This window comes from Abramis brama (assembly GCF_963993115.1).
Source record: "Abramis brama genome assembly, chromosome: 6".
Taxonomy (NCBI): Eukaryota; Metazoa; Chordata; class Actinopteri; order Cypriniformes; family Leuciscidae; genus Abramis; species Abramis brama.
The window spans coordinates 34,341,165-34,356,412 of NC_139968.1; the positions used below are offsets into that span (position 1 = coordinate 34,341,165).

A 15,248-nucleotide genomic window follows, 5' to 3' on the forward strand; every position below is an offset into this window, starting at 1 on the left:
ATATATGATCCTAAAACACTTCCCACTGAGGTAAATAGCTGAAAAATGATGAATTCTTCCCTTATGTTATGTTATAATTTCTTACCGTTTATCTATTTGAATTTGTTTATTTGAATGTTTGTTTTTCCTTTTATAAATCATCCTTATTTTTGTTACTAAGACTAGCCTACATATTTCCTGTTTGTTTGGCTATAACATTACTAGCCTAACATGATAATTCATACGCTATATCACAATAACACTGCACAAATTAAAGACAGACAAACAGATCCAAGTAAAACCACGTTTTATTGAGTCTGCAGTTCTATACAAACAATAAGGAAAGCTTCAATACTTAAGGTTGTTGCAGTAGCGGACCAGCTCAACAATCTGGCTTTCTGCCTCTGGTATGCGCACGCACAAAAGGTGTTGTCTGTGTAGGCTACCGTTCAGAGATGAGTCGTACGTGTTTCACACATATTCCGAAAACGTTTACTGAGAGGTTTTAATGTAGTGTCATTTTCGATCAATTTCATTTATTTAAAAGCGAATGATTATCATGTGTTCATCACATCTCGCTGCGTGCCGCCATGTTTGCGAGACGTCACTTGTACTCGCATCTCTGAAACGAAAGTTATGGACTTAAAAAAAAAAAAAAAAGACAGTTACTTCCGCATGAGTTGTAAATATGATTTAAGTGGCATTATATTGCACGTTTCTTAGCAGAAGTTAGAAAGTATCACTTTGTGAGTTGGGCAAATTAACATTGAATCTAAAAAATAATATTGCACAGATGTAATTTGCAAGTAAAGTGATCACATTTACTAATGACACATGGAAAATTCCCACAGATTTGGAACGAATGAGGGATTGCAAAACTGGAAAAGGTGCAGATCTTCATCAGTCCCTCAGAAGTCTGGAGTTTGACGCCATCAGGATCCCTCAAGGTGAGATTTTGTTTGGTAAATGCCTTTTTGAGACATTTGGGATTGAACTTAATTTTTCCGAGACTGTTCTACTGCTTCAAAAATGTTTTTGTTTTAAATTGCTGCTTGAATTACGTGTGAATACGATTTCAATTATGCATTTTCTTGTATCTTTTGGCGTTGTGAAGTGCAGAATTTGCATAAATCGTTTAAAACGATTCTGACGTAAATGCATTAAGAGCAATTCATGCAGATGTATGGACCGTTATGTAGTGGATATCAATAAATAAGTCGGCATTTAAAAAACAAGTAAACCCTATTTAGTCCTATATAAATTTAATAGGCTTGCCAATCACGTGTCTGGTATTTTCTGTCGGCTGTTTAGAATTAGAACCAATCCGATTCGTGAATTAATTGTTCTTTTGAGTCGGTTCTTTTCAATGAATTGGTCAACGGGTTACCAGAATGGTTTGAATCGAATCGCGATTCAGTTTGAATGATTAATTAAAGGGATAGTTCATCCAAAAATTAAAATGCTGTCATCATTTACTCACCGTATTGTTCCAAACCTGTGAATTTATTTATTCTGCTGAACACAAAAGAAGATGTTTTGAAGAATGTCGGTAACCAAACTGTTTCTTGTGCCCATTGACTTCCATACATATGCTGTGTTTGAAATCACCCTCTATACTCTACTCTATACTCTATAGTCCACTTGCAATTGAATGAAAGCTAGTGAGTGAATTTAGACACTGGAAGCCCTATTTTAACAATCTAAGCGCACACTGCAAGTGTCCGAATGCACTTTTGCTAGTTTAACGACAGGAAAAATGGTCGTGGCACTCGGCACATGGTCTAAAAGGGTTGTCCCTATTCTCTTAATGAGTAATGGGTGTGTTTTGGGCATAACGTGCAATAAACCAATCAGAGTTTCATCTCCCATTCCCTTTAAAATGGAAGATTCACTATTTACATTGCTTCTCTAGCGAAGAAACGGATTTGCTCATGCGCGAGGTTAAAACGCACAAGCAGACCATCTACGGGACAAAGTGTACGTGTGTTGTGGACCCCCATATAAAAAAAAATTGACTTTAGACCAGTTTTCAGTTGGTCTATATCAGTTGCCTCAAAATAGCAACGTGCCAACAATGCGCCGGAACACACCTGGTTTTCAGACCAGCACACCCATGGGCACACAAATGGGCACAAATGCATTTGCTATTTAAACAACATGGCGCAGGACGGGAAAATGATAACTGCATCGGCCTGAAACTAGCAAAATACACTCGCGTTGTGCCTGGCACTGCATTGCACCGGCTGTATTAGGGCCCTTAGTGCGACTGAAGGGTTTGTGCTTGCTGTTTATTAGCCTAATCATTTGAAATGTAGCAAACTGGCAGCTCCAGTAGTAATGAAAAGATTTATCTTGAACTGTCATCGAAACTATTTATAAACCGTAATTAAACAATTTAATAATCAATTAAAAAGGAATTAATACAGGCATTAATATTACACTTTAGCCACAGCGGTTTGAAAATGGGCGATGGATGATTCAGCTGCGGGCGCCATCTTCTGGTCAGATGTGGGAATTCATTCTACACACAACTCTCACAGTGCATTATGGGTATTCTCTTGAAGTTCAGCGTACGGGTGTTTCTCAATTGTAAGGCTGCATCATACAACGGCTTCGCGGCCTTCAATCATCCACAATCCAATGCACACATTCCAATTCATGAAAATAAACTGATAGAAAACAAGTTGGAGTTTATTATGAAATGTAAGACAAGAATAATGTTTTCGGACATGGAAGCATAGATGTTATCTTTTTTTGCTGTAAATTAATCACTAACACTAAACTGACGATAATATAAGCCACTGGGAGACCGTGGACGGCTGTACATTCAATCTATTGCATTAATAAAAAGCCAGTTCATATAAAGATTTGTAATACAAAAGTACTTTTCCTAAATTAAGTTTTAAGAGTATTTTCGTGCCGTGACCGTGTGGGCGGGAACATGTGTGATGAAGCCATGCGCTCTCTTTCTAGCGTTTTAATGCTGAGGAGGACACTAGTCTACAAGCCTCAGAAGGACTGAACTAGGAGGGACACACCCTACTTCAGTTGTACACTCGTTATTGCGGTGCATTGTGGGATTGAATGAGTGCACTCAATGGGTGTTTCATAAACAGAGGCTGCGTCCTTCCTAGTTCAGTCCTTCTGAGGCTTTTAGACTACTGTCCTCCTCAGCATTAAACGCTAGAATGAGACGGTCTAGTAAGAGCGCTTGGCTACGTCATACATGTTCCCGGCCACACGGTCACGACACGAAAATACTCTTAAAACTTAATTTAGGAAAAATACTTATTACAAATCTTTATATGAACTGGCTTTTAATTAATGCAATACCTTGAATGTACAGCCATCCACGGTCTCCCAGTGGCTTATTTTATTGTCAGTTTAGTGTTAGTGATTCATTTACAGTAAAACAAAAGATAACATCTATGCTTTCATGTCCGAAAACATTATTCTTGTCTTACATTTCATAATAAACTCAGACAAGTGCCCTATTTAAGGGTATAGGGGGCGATTTCGGACACAGCCATATCATTTTATTTTCCCATACTATGAGGCCTATGGGGGCCATCAACTGTTTGGTTACCCATATTATTCAAAATATATCTTCTTTTGTGTTCAGTAGAAGAAATTAATTCACACAGGTTTGGAACAACACAAGGATGAGTATGATGACAGAATTTCCATTTATTGGGTAAACATCCCTTTAATGTCTGACTCCATGAATCTTTTAGAGCAGCTTTTCACTTGTAACGTGAAAGTGAATCTTTCCGGACAGTCTTTTGAAACCAAACCAATGTCTTGTCTGTCAGTGATGAAGAAGGTTTTATTAAGCTGAACTTATTTGTGAATGACTCTTTACTTGTAGATTGGCCATTTTTAGACCTGAACATTAAAAAATGTATTTTTGGTAAGATTTATTTTCCTAAAGTTAGATTCGGACTATAATTGATATGCTGCTCCACTATGAGATATATTTATGTTGCCCCATCTGTTAACAGTAGAGCTATTCTTCAGTATTCTATTCTATGTGTGACATTAACAGATCAACATAAGATGTGTGAACCTATGGTGTGATAACAAGATTAGTGGAAACTTCTCAAATAACTGAGTGTTGCTTGAGGTGCAAATAACTAACTGAACCTAACACTTCTCTGTAGGATCACAGCAGGAGTAAATGGGGTCATGGATATATAGAGAGATGCAAATGCTGCTGAATATATACACATAGTAAATTATATTAATATTTCACATTCACACAGTAAGATCTCACAGAGAATTATATTTAGAATAAACATTTTCCATTCTGTACTTTATTTTGCAGTAAATGTTTTGTTTTGCATAAAGAGGAAGTAAAATTGTGAAAGTTCTTCAACCCCACAAGATTCACAAGATTCACACATTCACACTATTCACACCTCAAGACATGCAAACACTGATACACATTAACCGCAAAGGTCCAGTACAGACACTTTCTCTTGCTCATTCTCTCAACAGATAAAACCACATTTCTTTTCAGATCTAAAACTGAGGCCTTCTGTGGTTTGAGTCTGTTGAATGCAATACTGTAAAAATACACCAAAAACATCTGTTTGCTGCTAATATTTAAACTCAAATTTAATGTATACTGTTATTCTGCAGTTTCATGTATATCAATCATTAACTTTTGATCTGAATACATTGAGAATGTGCTGTTAGGACATATAAAATGTCTGTTTAAAGTCAGCTGGGATTTCTTGACCACACACAGAGTAAAACTGAAAAATACACTGTTCAAAATAAATACAAATATCTGAGAGATTTAACATCAATCCCAGTAGGGCATCTTGTAAATTGTAGGTTTTTACCATGTTATCTATGTAACTTTGCACTCTCCCCCAAATTTTATGTTAAATTCAGTTAATGTATGATAAATGTCTGGTATATGTGGATGAGTTTTGGGATTGTTGAGAATCCACACAAGGGTTTTAAGAGCTCAGAGGAAACTATAGACTCACAACCCTAAAGTAAATGTTCAAAGCTAGAAACTGTTTAATAAAATCCAGTTAATGTCCCATGATGATCTCTATGTGATTCTTTGTGTAATAGTACCTTTACTATTACTGAAACACACATTACCCATGCAGAATCACAATAATCAGAAAAGGTAAAAAATAAAAAATACACAACACAAACAAAACCTTTTTCGAATAAGTAACATTGATGTTCAGATTTTACATGCACTTTGGTTTACTGCAGCATTATGAAACGTAGTGTAAGTGTCATGCTCTTAATGCTCTTAACCTTCATACAATGGCTGATATCATTAATCCGCTTTAATTAAACCTTTCTCACACACATATGCACCTTTCAGAAAACAGTAAGAGCGTATGTAAGCATGAACACTGATTTTGAATCTTAAACAGCTTTGTTGCAATAATAGTGTGCATTAAAACCTTATTGATAAGAGCATCAGTAATGAGAAAAAAAAGCCTCACAGCGAATGTAATTAACATCTGGTGACGACACCTGCGTATATCACCTCATCCTCCTGTTTAACACTCTGAAAGAAAACACAAACACAGAACATACAAAGAGAACATTTATCAATATTCATAGAATGGAATGGCAGGTTTAGTAAAACAAATTGCTAATAAGAGCTAGAGGTGAAAGGCAGAAAGGAAGAGAAAGAGAGGCTTTTTCATAGATTGTGCCTTTGTATATGGTAATGGATTAATTAAGTCAGTGGTGGATTTAGGCATTGACATGACATGCTAGTACAAATTATTGTCAATTACTTGTATTATTGGTCACATTTTTGTGTGTGGGCCCTATTTAGGTGATTACCTGTTTCTACTTAAAGTTCACTTTGCTCTACATTTGCATTGTACCTGATGAAGACCTGAGGGTCGAAACGTTGTGCTTTAAATACATTTATCTGGAGTAGCTTGCAGTGTGGAAAAGCTTCACTTTTCTTTTTTTTTTGTTACTTTGTTGTCCTGCACCTGAGCCCAATCTGGGGGTTTGGGTTGTGCACACCAGTTTTGTAATTATGATAAAATAAAACGGCATAGTCTTCACTATAAGAATAAAACTTTTTTTTAATTCCTATTAAAGCTACTAAAATCAGTCAAGAGCAGTAAGTGATTTTCTCTGTCTTTTATTGTTTGATTAACATTGATGACATGGGCGGCAGCAGGTTTATTAGGCTCCTGTCACTAAGACCGAATACATGGATCCAATATATTGAAATACATAAAATTTTCTCCCAACAGTTTACGTTTAATGATGCGTTTAAAGGAACTGTTATGATGAGGCAAGGACGAAGCAGAGAGAGAATCCATACACAAAACTAATTTAATGAAACAAACAGGAACTCCAGGGCAAACAAAGGAACACAGAACTCAGGACAGGAACATGGAAACAGCTACAACGACCGACAAATAGTGATGTGACATTTGAACCGAGGCGTCGGAGCGTGTGTCGAGAAAAAGTGGGCGTGCCAGATGAAGCCGCGATTCGAGGCTTGTGTTATTTTTATAAAATATACATTTAAATATAAATATACAAATAAATATAAATATTTATTTGTATATTTACATTACAAATAAATATTTTTATTTATAAAAGTATTTTTATAAAATATATTTTTTTTATAAAAACAAAATATATACAAAATATTTTTTATAAAATTAGGGAGGGAGGGAGGGAGGGAGGGAGGAAGGGCGCAACACTGGTTCAGAATGAATTAATTTGTCTGCTATTTCTTTGCACAGTAGCTAGGTGTCACTAGTGAGCAATGCTGAATGAAGCTTTGAGTAATGAACCTTTGACTGAAGCAATGGCCTGCGAGGTCTCAGTGGTTCAGGAAGCCTCATTTTGCCATCACTACCGACAAACAACAACTGAAGCACAGAGGTTTATATACACAGGCAAACAAGCTAAACAAGATAACAAGGGGGTGTGGTTAATCAGAAACACCTGGGGAGACTAATAAACAAGAAAAACTACAAAGGACTACAAAACATGGCACAGGACAGAAAATAACAAAAGTCCACACAAGATAAGGGAAACACAGGACAGGAATCATGACAGGAACACGCCGACTTTTTGGGACTTTAGCTTATTCACTGTATCCCCCAGAGTTAGATAAGTCCATACATACCCTTTTCATCTCTGTGCGTGCTGTAACTCTGTCTGACGCACCCACCACTAGCTTAGCACAAAGACTGGAGGTAAACGGCTCCAGTTAGCATACTGCGTAGAGTCCTGCACGGGGCAAAAAATCCAGCCCTAACCGAGACCTGGCCCGTGGTGTTCAAGCCCTAATCCGGCCCCAGCCCGAAAACGTCTGCAATTTTTCTGCCCGAACCCCACCTGAGACCAACATCAATATCACTTTAAGCTCTCTCTGATGCGCGCTGTCTCTGCTAGACACACACATACATACACGCTACGAGGCGGCTCTACTCCTCGAAATGGTCTGTGTTTTCTAGCTCGTGGTATATCACCCACAGACTGTGGAGTGACAGAGGTTCTCTCCTTCCTACAAGAGCTACTGGACCAGGGTAGAGCCCCCTCCACGCTCAAGGTGTATGTGTCGGCTATAGCTGCGTTCGCTAAACCGACGCTTGGCCAGTCACTGGGGAGAAACGATCTGGTCATCCGCTTCCTTAGAGGAGCTAAGAGGTTAAATCCTACCAGACCCCCCTCAGTTCCCGTTTGGGACCTTTCTACGGTTCTGGAAGCCATGAAGGGGCCCCCCATTCGAGCCAATACAGTCAATAGAAGTCAAACACTTGTCTTTCAAGACAGCGTTTCTTCTGGCTCTCGCTTCTGTGAAACACGTAGGGGACTTGCAAGCGCTTTCAGTAAGCGCAACGTGCATGGAATTTGGGCCAAATGACTCAAAGGTCATACTCAAACCAAAGCACGGATATGTTCCTAAGTCCCTCAACACACCGTTCAGGGCTCAGGTGATTTCTCTGTCGGCTCTGCCGGTCTGTAATGAGGAGAAGGATGCCAGCTTCCTTTGCCCAGTCAGGGCATTAAGAGCTTATGTGTCACGCTCAACCGTCTTCAGACAGACGGAGCAGCTCTTCGTTTTGTTCAGCGGACGTTCTAAGGGACTAGCTGCATCGAAACAGACCCTATCCAGGTGGATAGTTGATGCTATAGCACTGACTTACACTTCTAAGGGCTTGCAGTGCCCATTAGGTGACAAAGCACACTCCACTAGAAGCATGGCCTCATCGTGGGCTTGGTATAGCGGGATTGCCTTGCAAGATATCTGTATGGCGGCAGGCTGGGCCTCCCCGTCTACATTTATAAGGTTTTATAACCTAGAGGTTCCCGCTTTGCAGGCTAAGCTACTTTTGGTCCAATAAATCAGAACTACCTGCCCCGACTCTATTGGCTCAGAATTCTGAAACTGCTTGAGCAACGCTTGCAGATCGATCAAATATCTCTAATGGGCAGTGTTTAAGACCCATTATATTCATCTGTCCAGGCTGATTTCTCGCCCTAGCAGTGTGAAACAATATAAATGGCCCCTTATCAGGTGATATTCATTTAGGGATGACGCTTTCAGCCCTCTTCCCGTACTCTCTGTGAGTACCTTATGATTTTGCACTATATGAGCCCCGGGCACCTGCCCTTGGGACTTTGGTGTTGGATCTCAGCACACACGGCGTTTAACACTGTGTTCCCCATAGCGTAAGATACTTACGCAGTACGAGAGACCTCTCGTGAGAGAACGTACTTGGTTACTAACGTAACCTCGGTTCTCTCTAGAAGAGGGAACGAGTACTGTGTATCTTTGCCGTGCATGCAACAAGCTCTGGTTCGCTTTAGCGATGAAAACCAGTGTATCAGCCCATCAAGCCATATTTATTAGGCCCACGCCACGTGAGTTTCGGCGGGATGTGACATAGTGATCCCATTGGATCTGACGTCACGGGGGCCTCTCTCGATAGGCTGCTGCAGTTGCCGCAGGGAAGCCAATAGGCACGTGAGCCGTCTTGCCTATACCTGCATGCTGCCGCAATGCAGTTTACATTATTTCAAAATTAAAGGATAATTTTTGGCTTCAGTATCTCGTGGAAAAGAGATTTCCCCATAGCGTAAGATACTTACGCAGTACTCGTTCCCTCTTCTAGAGAGAACCAAGGTTACGTTACTAACCGAGTACGTTTCAGTCCTGTGCTCCATTCAAGTGTGATTCCTAAAATAATGTGTGTTGTTGAGGTGACGTGCCTTAATTTTAAGTGAGCAGATTTCACCTGAATGAAGATGATGATGAATCAGGTGAAAAGTCCCTCAGATGCACATTGAAGGAGGGAACAGAGACATCAAACCAGAAGATCACAGAGACTGAGAAAAGCACAGAGATGTGGGCACTTTGACTAGTAAACAACCCTATAGCCTACTAAACAGGTATCCTACTCGAATCCTCCTGGACACTGCACTAACTACATATTTGCTAATTAGGGATATTAATTAATCTAAAAAAAAGATTAAAAACAAGTGGTTTGTATTATTTGTAGGATCAACACTTCTTCACCCACACCTGTGTTTTGTTCCCTGATTCGTCGTCATCCTACAGAACTGGAGCAGGAGTGGATATCTTGAGCTGTCCTCATCACTGCATCTGGACTTTACCACTATCAAGGAAACTTAAGGTGAGATTTTCTATTTGATTATGATCTTGATCTTATTCTATTAATTTCTACCTTTATGTTTTATGGACAGGACCACTGTTATGCTACTGAAAAAAAAAAAAAAATCAAGATTGTTTGCAGCGTTTAGTTAGTTTCTTGTCCATACTGATGAAAACAAAATAAATGTTATAAAAAAAATAAAAAATAAAAAACTATCAAACATAAATCATAAATTGTAAGTCATTCATTGCATTTATTCTTAAAATTACCCAGACACTGACAGAAAAATGATATGACCTTTAAGAATATGACCCTGAGAGTGTCACACTGCTTAACTGCAGGATCACGGCATGAGTATGTTTGCTCACTGAAATCACCCACATTTCCAAGATAATAAATTGGCGAAATAATTGTGCAAATGTAAAATTAACTGATGACCAATTTACAAATAAAATTAAGTATGTTATTAAAACTAATTTAATCTAATAATAGGCCTAAACCAAAACCAATTTGCTGCCTTTGATGCAGATCGCTGAAATAAAATGATTTCCATTGTTTTAAAATTTTGCGATACCATTGTAAGGCCCGATATATTGGTCCAATGGTGGTTCGCCAATACACAGGGAAGGTTATCACGTGTTCTGTCCTCACTAATGCAAAGTATTGGTTGGTTAAATTTGCAATACATTAATCATATATATTTACACGTTATTTCATCTGACTCCATAAATGAAAGGTTTTAATAATATCTGTGCCTCACTAAAAGTGAGCGAATGTTTGACTATTCCTTTTAACCATTAAATGAACAATGTCAAAATCAGTTAGAATAATCAGATTACAATTTAATATTTCAGATATCAGAGATCAATCCCACAATCAATTCAAATATCTAGAACATGGTTATACATTGATTACACCAAATCATCTGTAAAAGAGAGAGAGAAAGGGAGAGACCACCTATTGAATAGGTCCTATTCAATTCATGTCCAGCAAAGAAGAGGCCAGAGAGAGCGAAAACACCTTCCTTTATCCTCTTTGACCAGGTGATATGGGGGATGGGGGAGACCACCCTCAAATGGCTTCTGTTCAACAAAAGGGGGGCTGCCTTATCTGGCCTTATCTCTGAACCAGTTTTCTCTAAACTTCTCTAAACCTTATTTCCTTTTATTTTATCTATCTGGATATGATATATCTGTACCACTCACTTTGAGACATTTCAAATGACACCAAAAACATAAGAGTCAATGATAAACATTCACATTAAACCATGTTCTTGTGTGAGTTCTTAGTTGTTTCTGAGAGGAAGTGAGGTTGTATGGGGAGGTCGAATGTTAATTAGCCAGCAGGGCCATTTTGTCTCATAGACCAGGCCTCAACCAGTATTTTCAGTCTTACACCATATAGATCTGTGGGCATCACTGGACCCTTTTTGAAATATACACTGTGCCCCAGTAAAAAATCATTTTCTGATATTGTAGATTAATTTCGACCCGAGAATATTCCTTTGTGTTTTCTATCAGCTGTTTAGAATCAGAATTAGCAATGCCAGAATAGTGAGCGAATCACTATTGATCTAACTAAACAGGTTTAGAAAATGGTCTGAAATTGTTTGTGATTCAGTTTGATTCGTTCAAACAGTTCACTTAATCTCTGATTTGTTTGCAGAGGTGTCACACCAAAATAATGCGATATTTTATAAGACAGAAAACAAAAAGTGCCCTGGATGAGTTCTATATTTGCTTATAATCCAGGAAACAAACATGCAAATGTCTTCTTTGCCAATGATGAAACGTGTGCTGTTACAGCATAAACCCTGCCCCTGAAGATGATCATTTAATGCCATTTTAATAACTATATCCTCAAACCTTGCAACACAATATACTTATATTTTGACATACATTATTATCCACAATGCACAGTTTGCTTTTTTAATGCTTTTATTAATTTGAGGAATGTTTCAGAGAAGATACTGAAAAGAGATTAAAGTTTAGAAGATAGTTGATTTCAGAATAACATTTTTGACAATATAATGTCGGAAAAATGTAGTTCAATCAAAGTAACTGTGGAGCAGCATGACGGTCTTGCAGGTCCTTAACACAAATATAGGGACGTGAGTGTGAACAGCTCCTGTCGTTCCAGCAACGTTTAGCTGTAAGGTGAAATAATGAAATCAGTTATTCTGATCATTATAATGGTGTTAAAATGGAATATTTAATTTAAGGCACTTTGTAATATCCAAATTGAGTGATTTCATATTACTGTATGATGTTAAATTGTAGGATTGTAAATTATAATTGAAAGTATTAAAAAACAGACTGCATTCTTACAGGTAAAGTTGATCTCCAAACATTTCTCGATACCCTTGTAATTGTTAGGTTCTCCAGCGCACCAGTGGGTATACAGAAACACAGTTCCGTCACTCCACATCCAATGTCCATCCTAAAGAGTGAAGAGAGAGAGTGAATACAAAGAGTGCACTACAGTTGTCAGACTTCAGGAAGAAGCCAATTAAGTTCAGATTTGAAGTAAAACCATCTTCATTAGAAACTTTGCCTTTAAAGCTGAATTTTTATTTTTTAGACAAACAAATAGGTCTCTTTACACTCTCTTTACAAAAAATGTTGGGTTATTTTTTCAGTATGTTGGTAGTTTTCTTGTGCTACCCAGAGCTTGGGTCAGACGTAACAAACCAGGGAGTGTGTTATTTATCGCAGGCTTTTGCCACAGGTCACTTCAGGAGAGAGCGCAGCACAGTCAAAATGGTGTAGGCCTATGTCTTCAGTAAAATACAGGTTTGTGTACATTTAATTTTATCTTTAAATTCGTTATTGTGCTGTATATTGTTTACATTTTATGCAAAGCAACATACAAAGGCGCCATGCGAGTCACCTTTTACACTAGTGTCGCATGATTTGCGTCAGTCTTTTCGGCTGATGGAAACGTCTGATGCCTTGCATAAAATTTTATTCAAAAATATACAGAACATTTTATATGTCCCCCCCCCCCCCCATCGTTGAAGTCAGTACCTGATTGCCTAATCCTACCCCACCCCTAATCCCAACCCCTACCCCACAACTAATCCTAAAGGGGGAAAATAATTTGGCAGGGTTGAAATTCGGCACAACACCTGTTCGAGATCCAGCGCCGTTTACGGTGGAAACGGGAAAACAGAGACTTGTCGATTACACTTGAATTACTTATAAATGTTTAATTTTTACTTCTAATATTTCTTAAACAAGCTTAAATGTTGTCAATATGTATAAAAAATTATATAAAATATACTGTACTGTAAAATATGATTGAAAATGAAGGAAATTATCATGCAAGCCATGTATCGAGTGTTTTACAAACGTTTATAGGATTTAAGTTAATCCGTATTCATTCATGTATGAAGGAAAGAAATAACAAAAAAGAATCAACTCTGATGGCTTAATCAACCCATTATGCTGGGTTAAATAAACAACCCAATTAGCTGTAAAATGAACCCAGCATGAGTTCTGTCCTTTATTTACCCAGCCCTTGGGTTGTTTTTAACCCAGTGTTCTTTTAGAGTGTAGGACACACGTTTGAACTTACTACAGCACTATGAGCACCAATCCAAGTTTCTGTGGAAGAAGGCAACAGACTCAGCAGGAAATCATTTTCCCGTTTTTTACGCACAGATGCGAGGTTCCCTCCAAGACTTTGACAGTTTCTCTAAAGAGACAGAATTTTTTTTTATTGTCAATATACAAAATCAAATGTTTTGTAGCATAAAGCAAAAGTGACAACATTTTAGACATTTGCAAACAAAGTCTGTTCTAATTGATCTATTGATAAAATCCTTGTAACAATTTGCATTAACAAGTAAAGTTAAGTAAATTTTACTGCTACTGCTCTGTACAACTTGCCTGTTATCAAGTAAAATCTACTTACTATTGAACTTCACATTCATTTTACATTTAATTGAAGTAATTAAGTAAATATTACTTAATAATATTTAATTTATTTAATTTCACATATAGAATAAAGTAACATCTACTTAACTAACTTTAGTAAATTTAACTAAATTAACTTTTTACTCAACAAAATAACACTGAATTAAACCACACATTTAAAGTGTATGCTTTACTTAGAAATATCTAAATAAATAATACAATAAATATTGTATAAATTCCATACTTTATCTAAGTAAATAAAATTAACAAACTACATGAACACAGAGACCATAATACTTGTTACACAATGACGGTAACATTCGATAGATCGTTTTTGAGTATGACTGTGTTATTTTGTTTGGAAAATTTATCCAGATGTCACAAAACGGCAAGTTGTAAACCTAACAACAAAAGTAATGATAAAACAGAGTAAATGCATCTGGAAAACAGTGAAAAATAAACCTTATTAATTATTCATGCCCCAGTGCATGATGGTAGCACCAGTATTATAAAAGTTGAGTAGGTTTTACTTAATTTTATATCATTGATATCAACGGTTTAATTTCCACAAGCTTGAATTAAGTACTTATATAGACTTTAATTTGTTTTTGTTTTTATTCTTGCCTGAACTAGCTTTTCCATGTAGAAATTACATTTGTTTGTTTTTTCTGTAGTATTTACTTCACCAGAGAATAATTTGTATCAGTTTAAATTAATAATTTGAATGCACTTATTGTGTACATACATATCTTTACATCTGTCTTTTAAGATGTAGTTAAAGACACCTAATATTAAGTTTGACCAAATCATCTTGTTGTACACATTACCTCTGCTGTGATCCATTTAGCCGGATGAGAAAAGTACTTGTAGCATCGGAGTCTAAATTTGATCCATGTAGCGGGGCATTTTCTGGCTAAATCAACATCCAGTCCATCCAGTCCATCCAGGCCATTAACATCTCTTGTAATAGTCACTGCAAAGAATGTGTTTTTATTTTTTATTTGTGTAGCTTATTTTGTGTTTGTGTGATAATTTGCTGAAAATATGTGTACTTTATACACTGTAAACTCCTTAATAACCATAGAATTATTAGTCAATAGAATATTTCATATTTCCAAAATGTTTAGGTTTTTACAAAATAAATGTCTTGGTTACCTTCTGTATTCCCCATGGAGAAGATAATGAAAAGAAGCAAACAACTTTTCAGCATTGCCATGATGAACCTGAAATTAATAAGCAGGAAAAGTTAAATGTCTGCATGCACTCATACGCTGCACACTGCGATTCTCAATGCATTTAAAAGACAAAAATACTTCAGGTAGAACATTTATTCAGAAGGTTTCTGTTCCAAAAACTCACCTTGGTTTTCAAATTGTTGCCTTCAACAGGTTTTGTGAAGAGCCAGAGCCTGTGCAATACCGTTACATTCTCATATCTATTGAGTGAAGAGGGGTAATATTTATACACATAATATCAGGAAGTAACAACCGGTGTCCTGTGCAAAGAACAAACGTTACCATTTATGGCATATTAAAGGGTAACTAAACCCCTGGTCAGAGCCTGACTCCACCCACTGGCAATATCTGAATAATGCTGTAAAAGTAGGCAGAGCCCAGTGGAGAGGGGGCGTGCATCTGAGACGCATCTCTCTGTAGGCAAGGGCGTGGTTAGCTGGTTCCCTCTGAGGTCACCAGCCACCACAACTTCCAATAGG

General features: G+C 37.4%; 1 protein-coding gene and 1 long non-coding RNA gene across 2 annotated transcripts; one reads left to right on the forward strand and one right to left on the reverse strand.

Annotated features, from left to right (window-relative positions):
* Window positions 1-281: 281 nt before the first annotated feature.
* Window positions 282-10,345, forward strand: LOC311085499. Its single transcript, XR_014606849.1, has 3 exons — window positions 282-725; window positions 831-926; window positions 9,504-10,345. It is a non-coding gene; the product is annotated as an uncharacterized lncRNA (long non-coding RNA).
* Window positions 10,346-11,542: 1,197 nt separating this feature from the next.
* Window positions 11,543-15,015, reverse strand: LOC311085607 (ladderlectin-like). The gene is made up of 6 exons (XM_084118143.1): window positions 14,894-15,015; window positions 14,690-14,757; window positions 14,362-14,507; window positions 13,194-13,313; window positions 11,945-12,056; window positions 11,543-11,766 (listed from the first exon to the last, which is right to left on the reverse strand). Exons 2-6 carry the CDS (start codon window positions 14,748-14,750, stop codon window positions 11,669-11,671), a joined length of 537 nt encoding a protein of 178 aa, XP_083974269.1. The 5' UTR covers window positions 14,751-14,757; window positions 14,894-15,015; the 3' UTR covers window positions 11,543-11,668.
* Window positions 15,016-15,248: the final 233 nt, after the last annotated feature.

Excerpts from the sequence above, each read along its gene's own strand:
- LOC311085607 (XM_084118143.1), bottom strand. The coding sequence starts at position 14,750 with ATGGCAATGCTGAAAAGTTGTTTGCTTCTTTTCATTATCTTCTCCATG. Across the intron at positions 14,508-14,689 it reads CTCCATGGGGAATACAGAAG|TGACTATTACAAGAGATGTT; the intron begins GTAACCAAGACA and ends CATTCTTTGCAG. Across the intron at positions 13,314-14,361 it reads CTAAATGGATCACAGCAGAG|AGAAACTGTCAAAGTCTTGG; the intron begins GTAATGTGTACA and ends CTGTCTCTTTAG.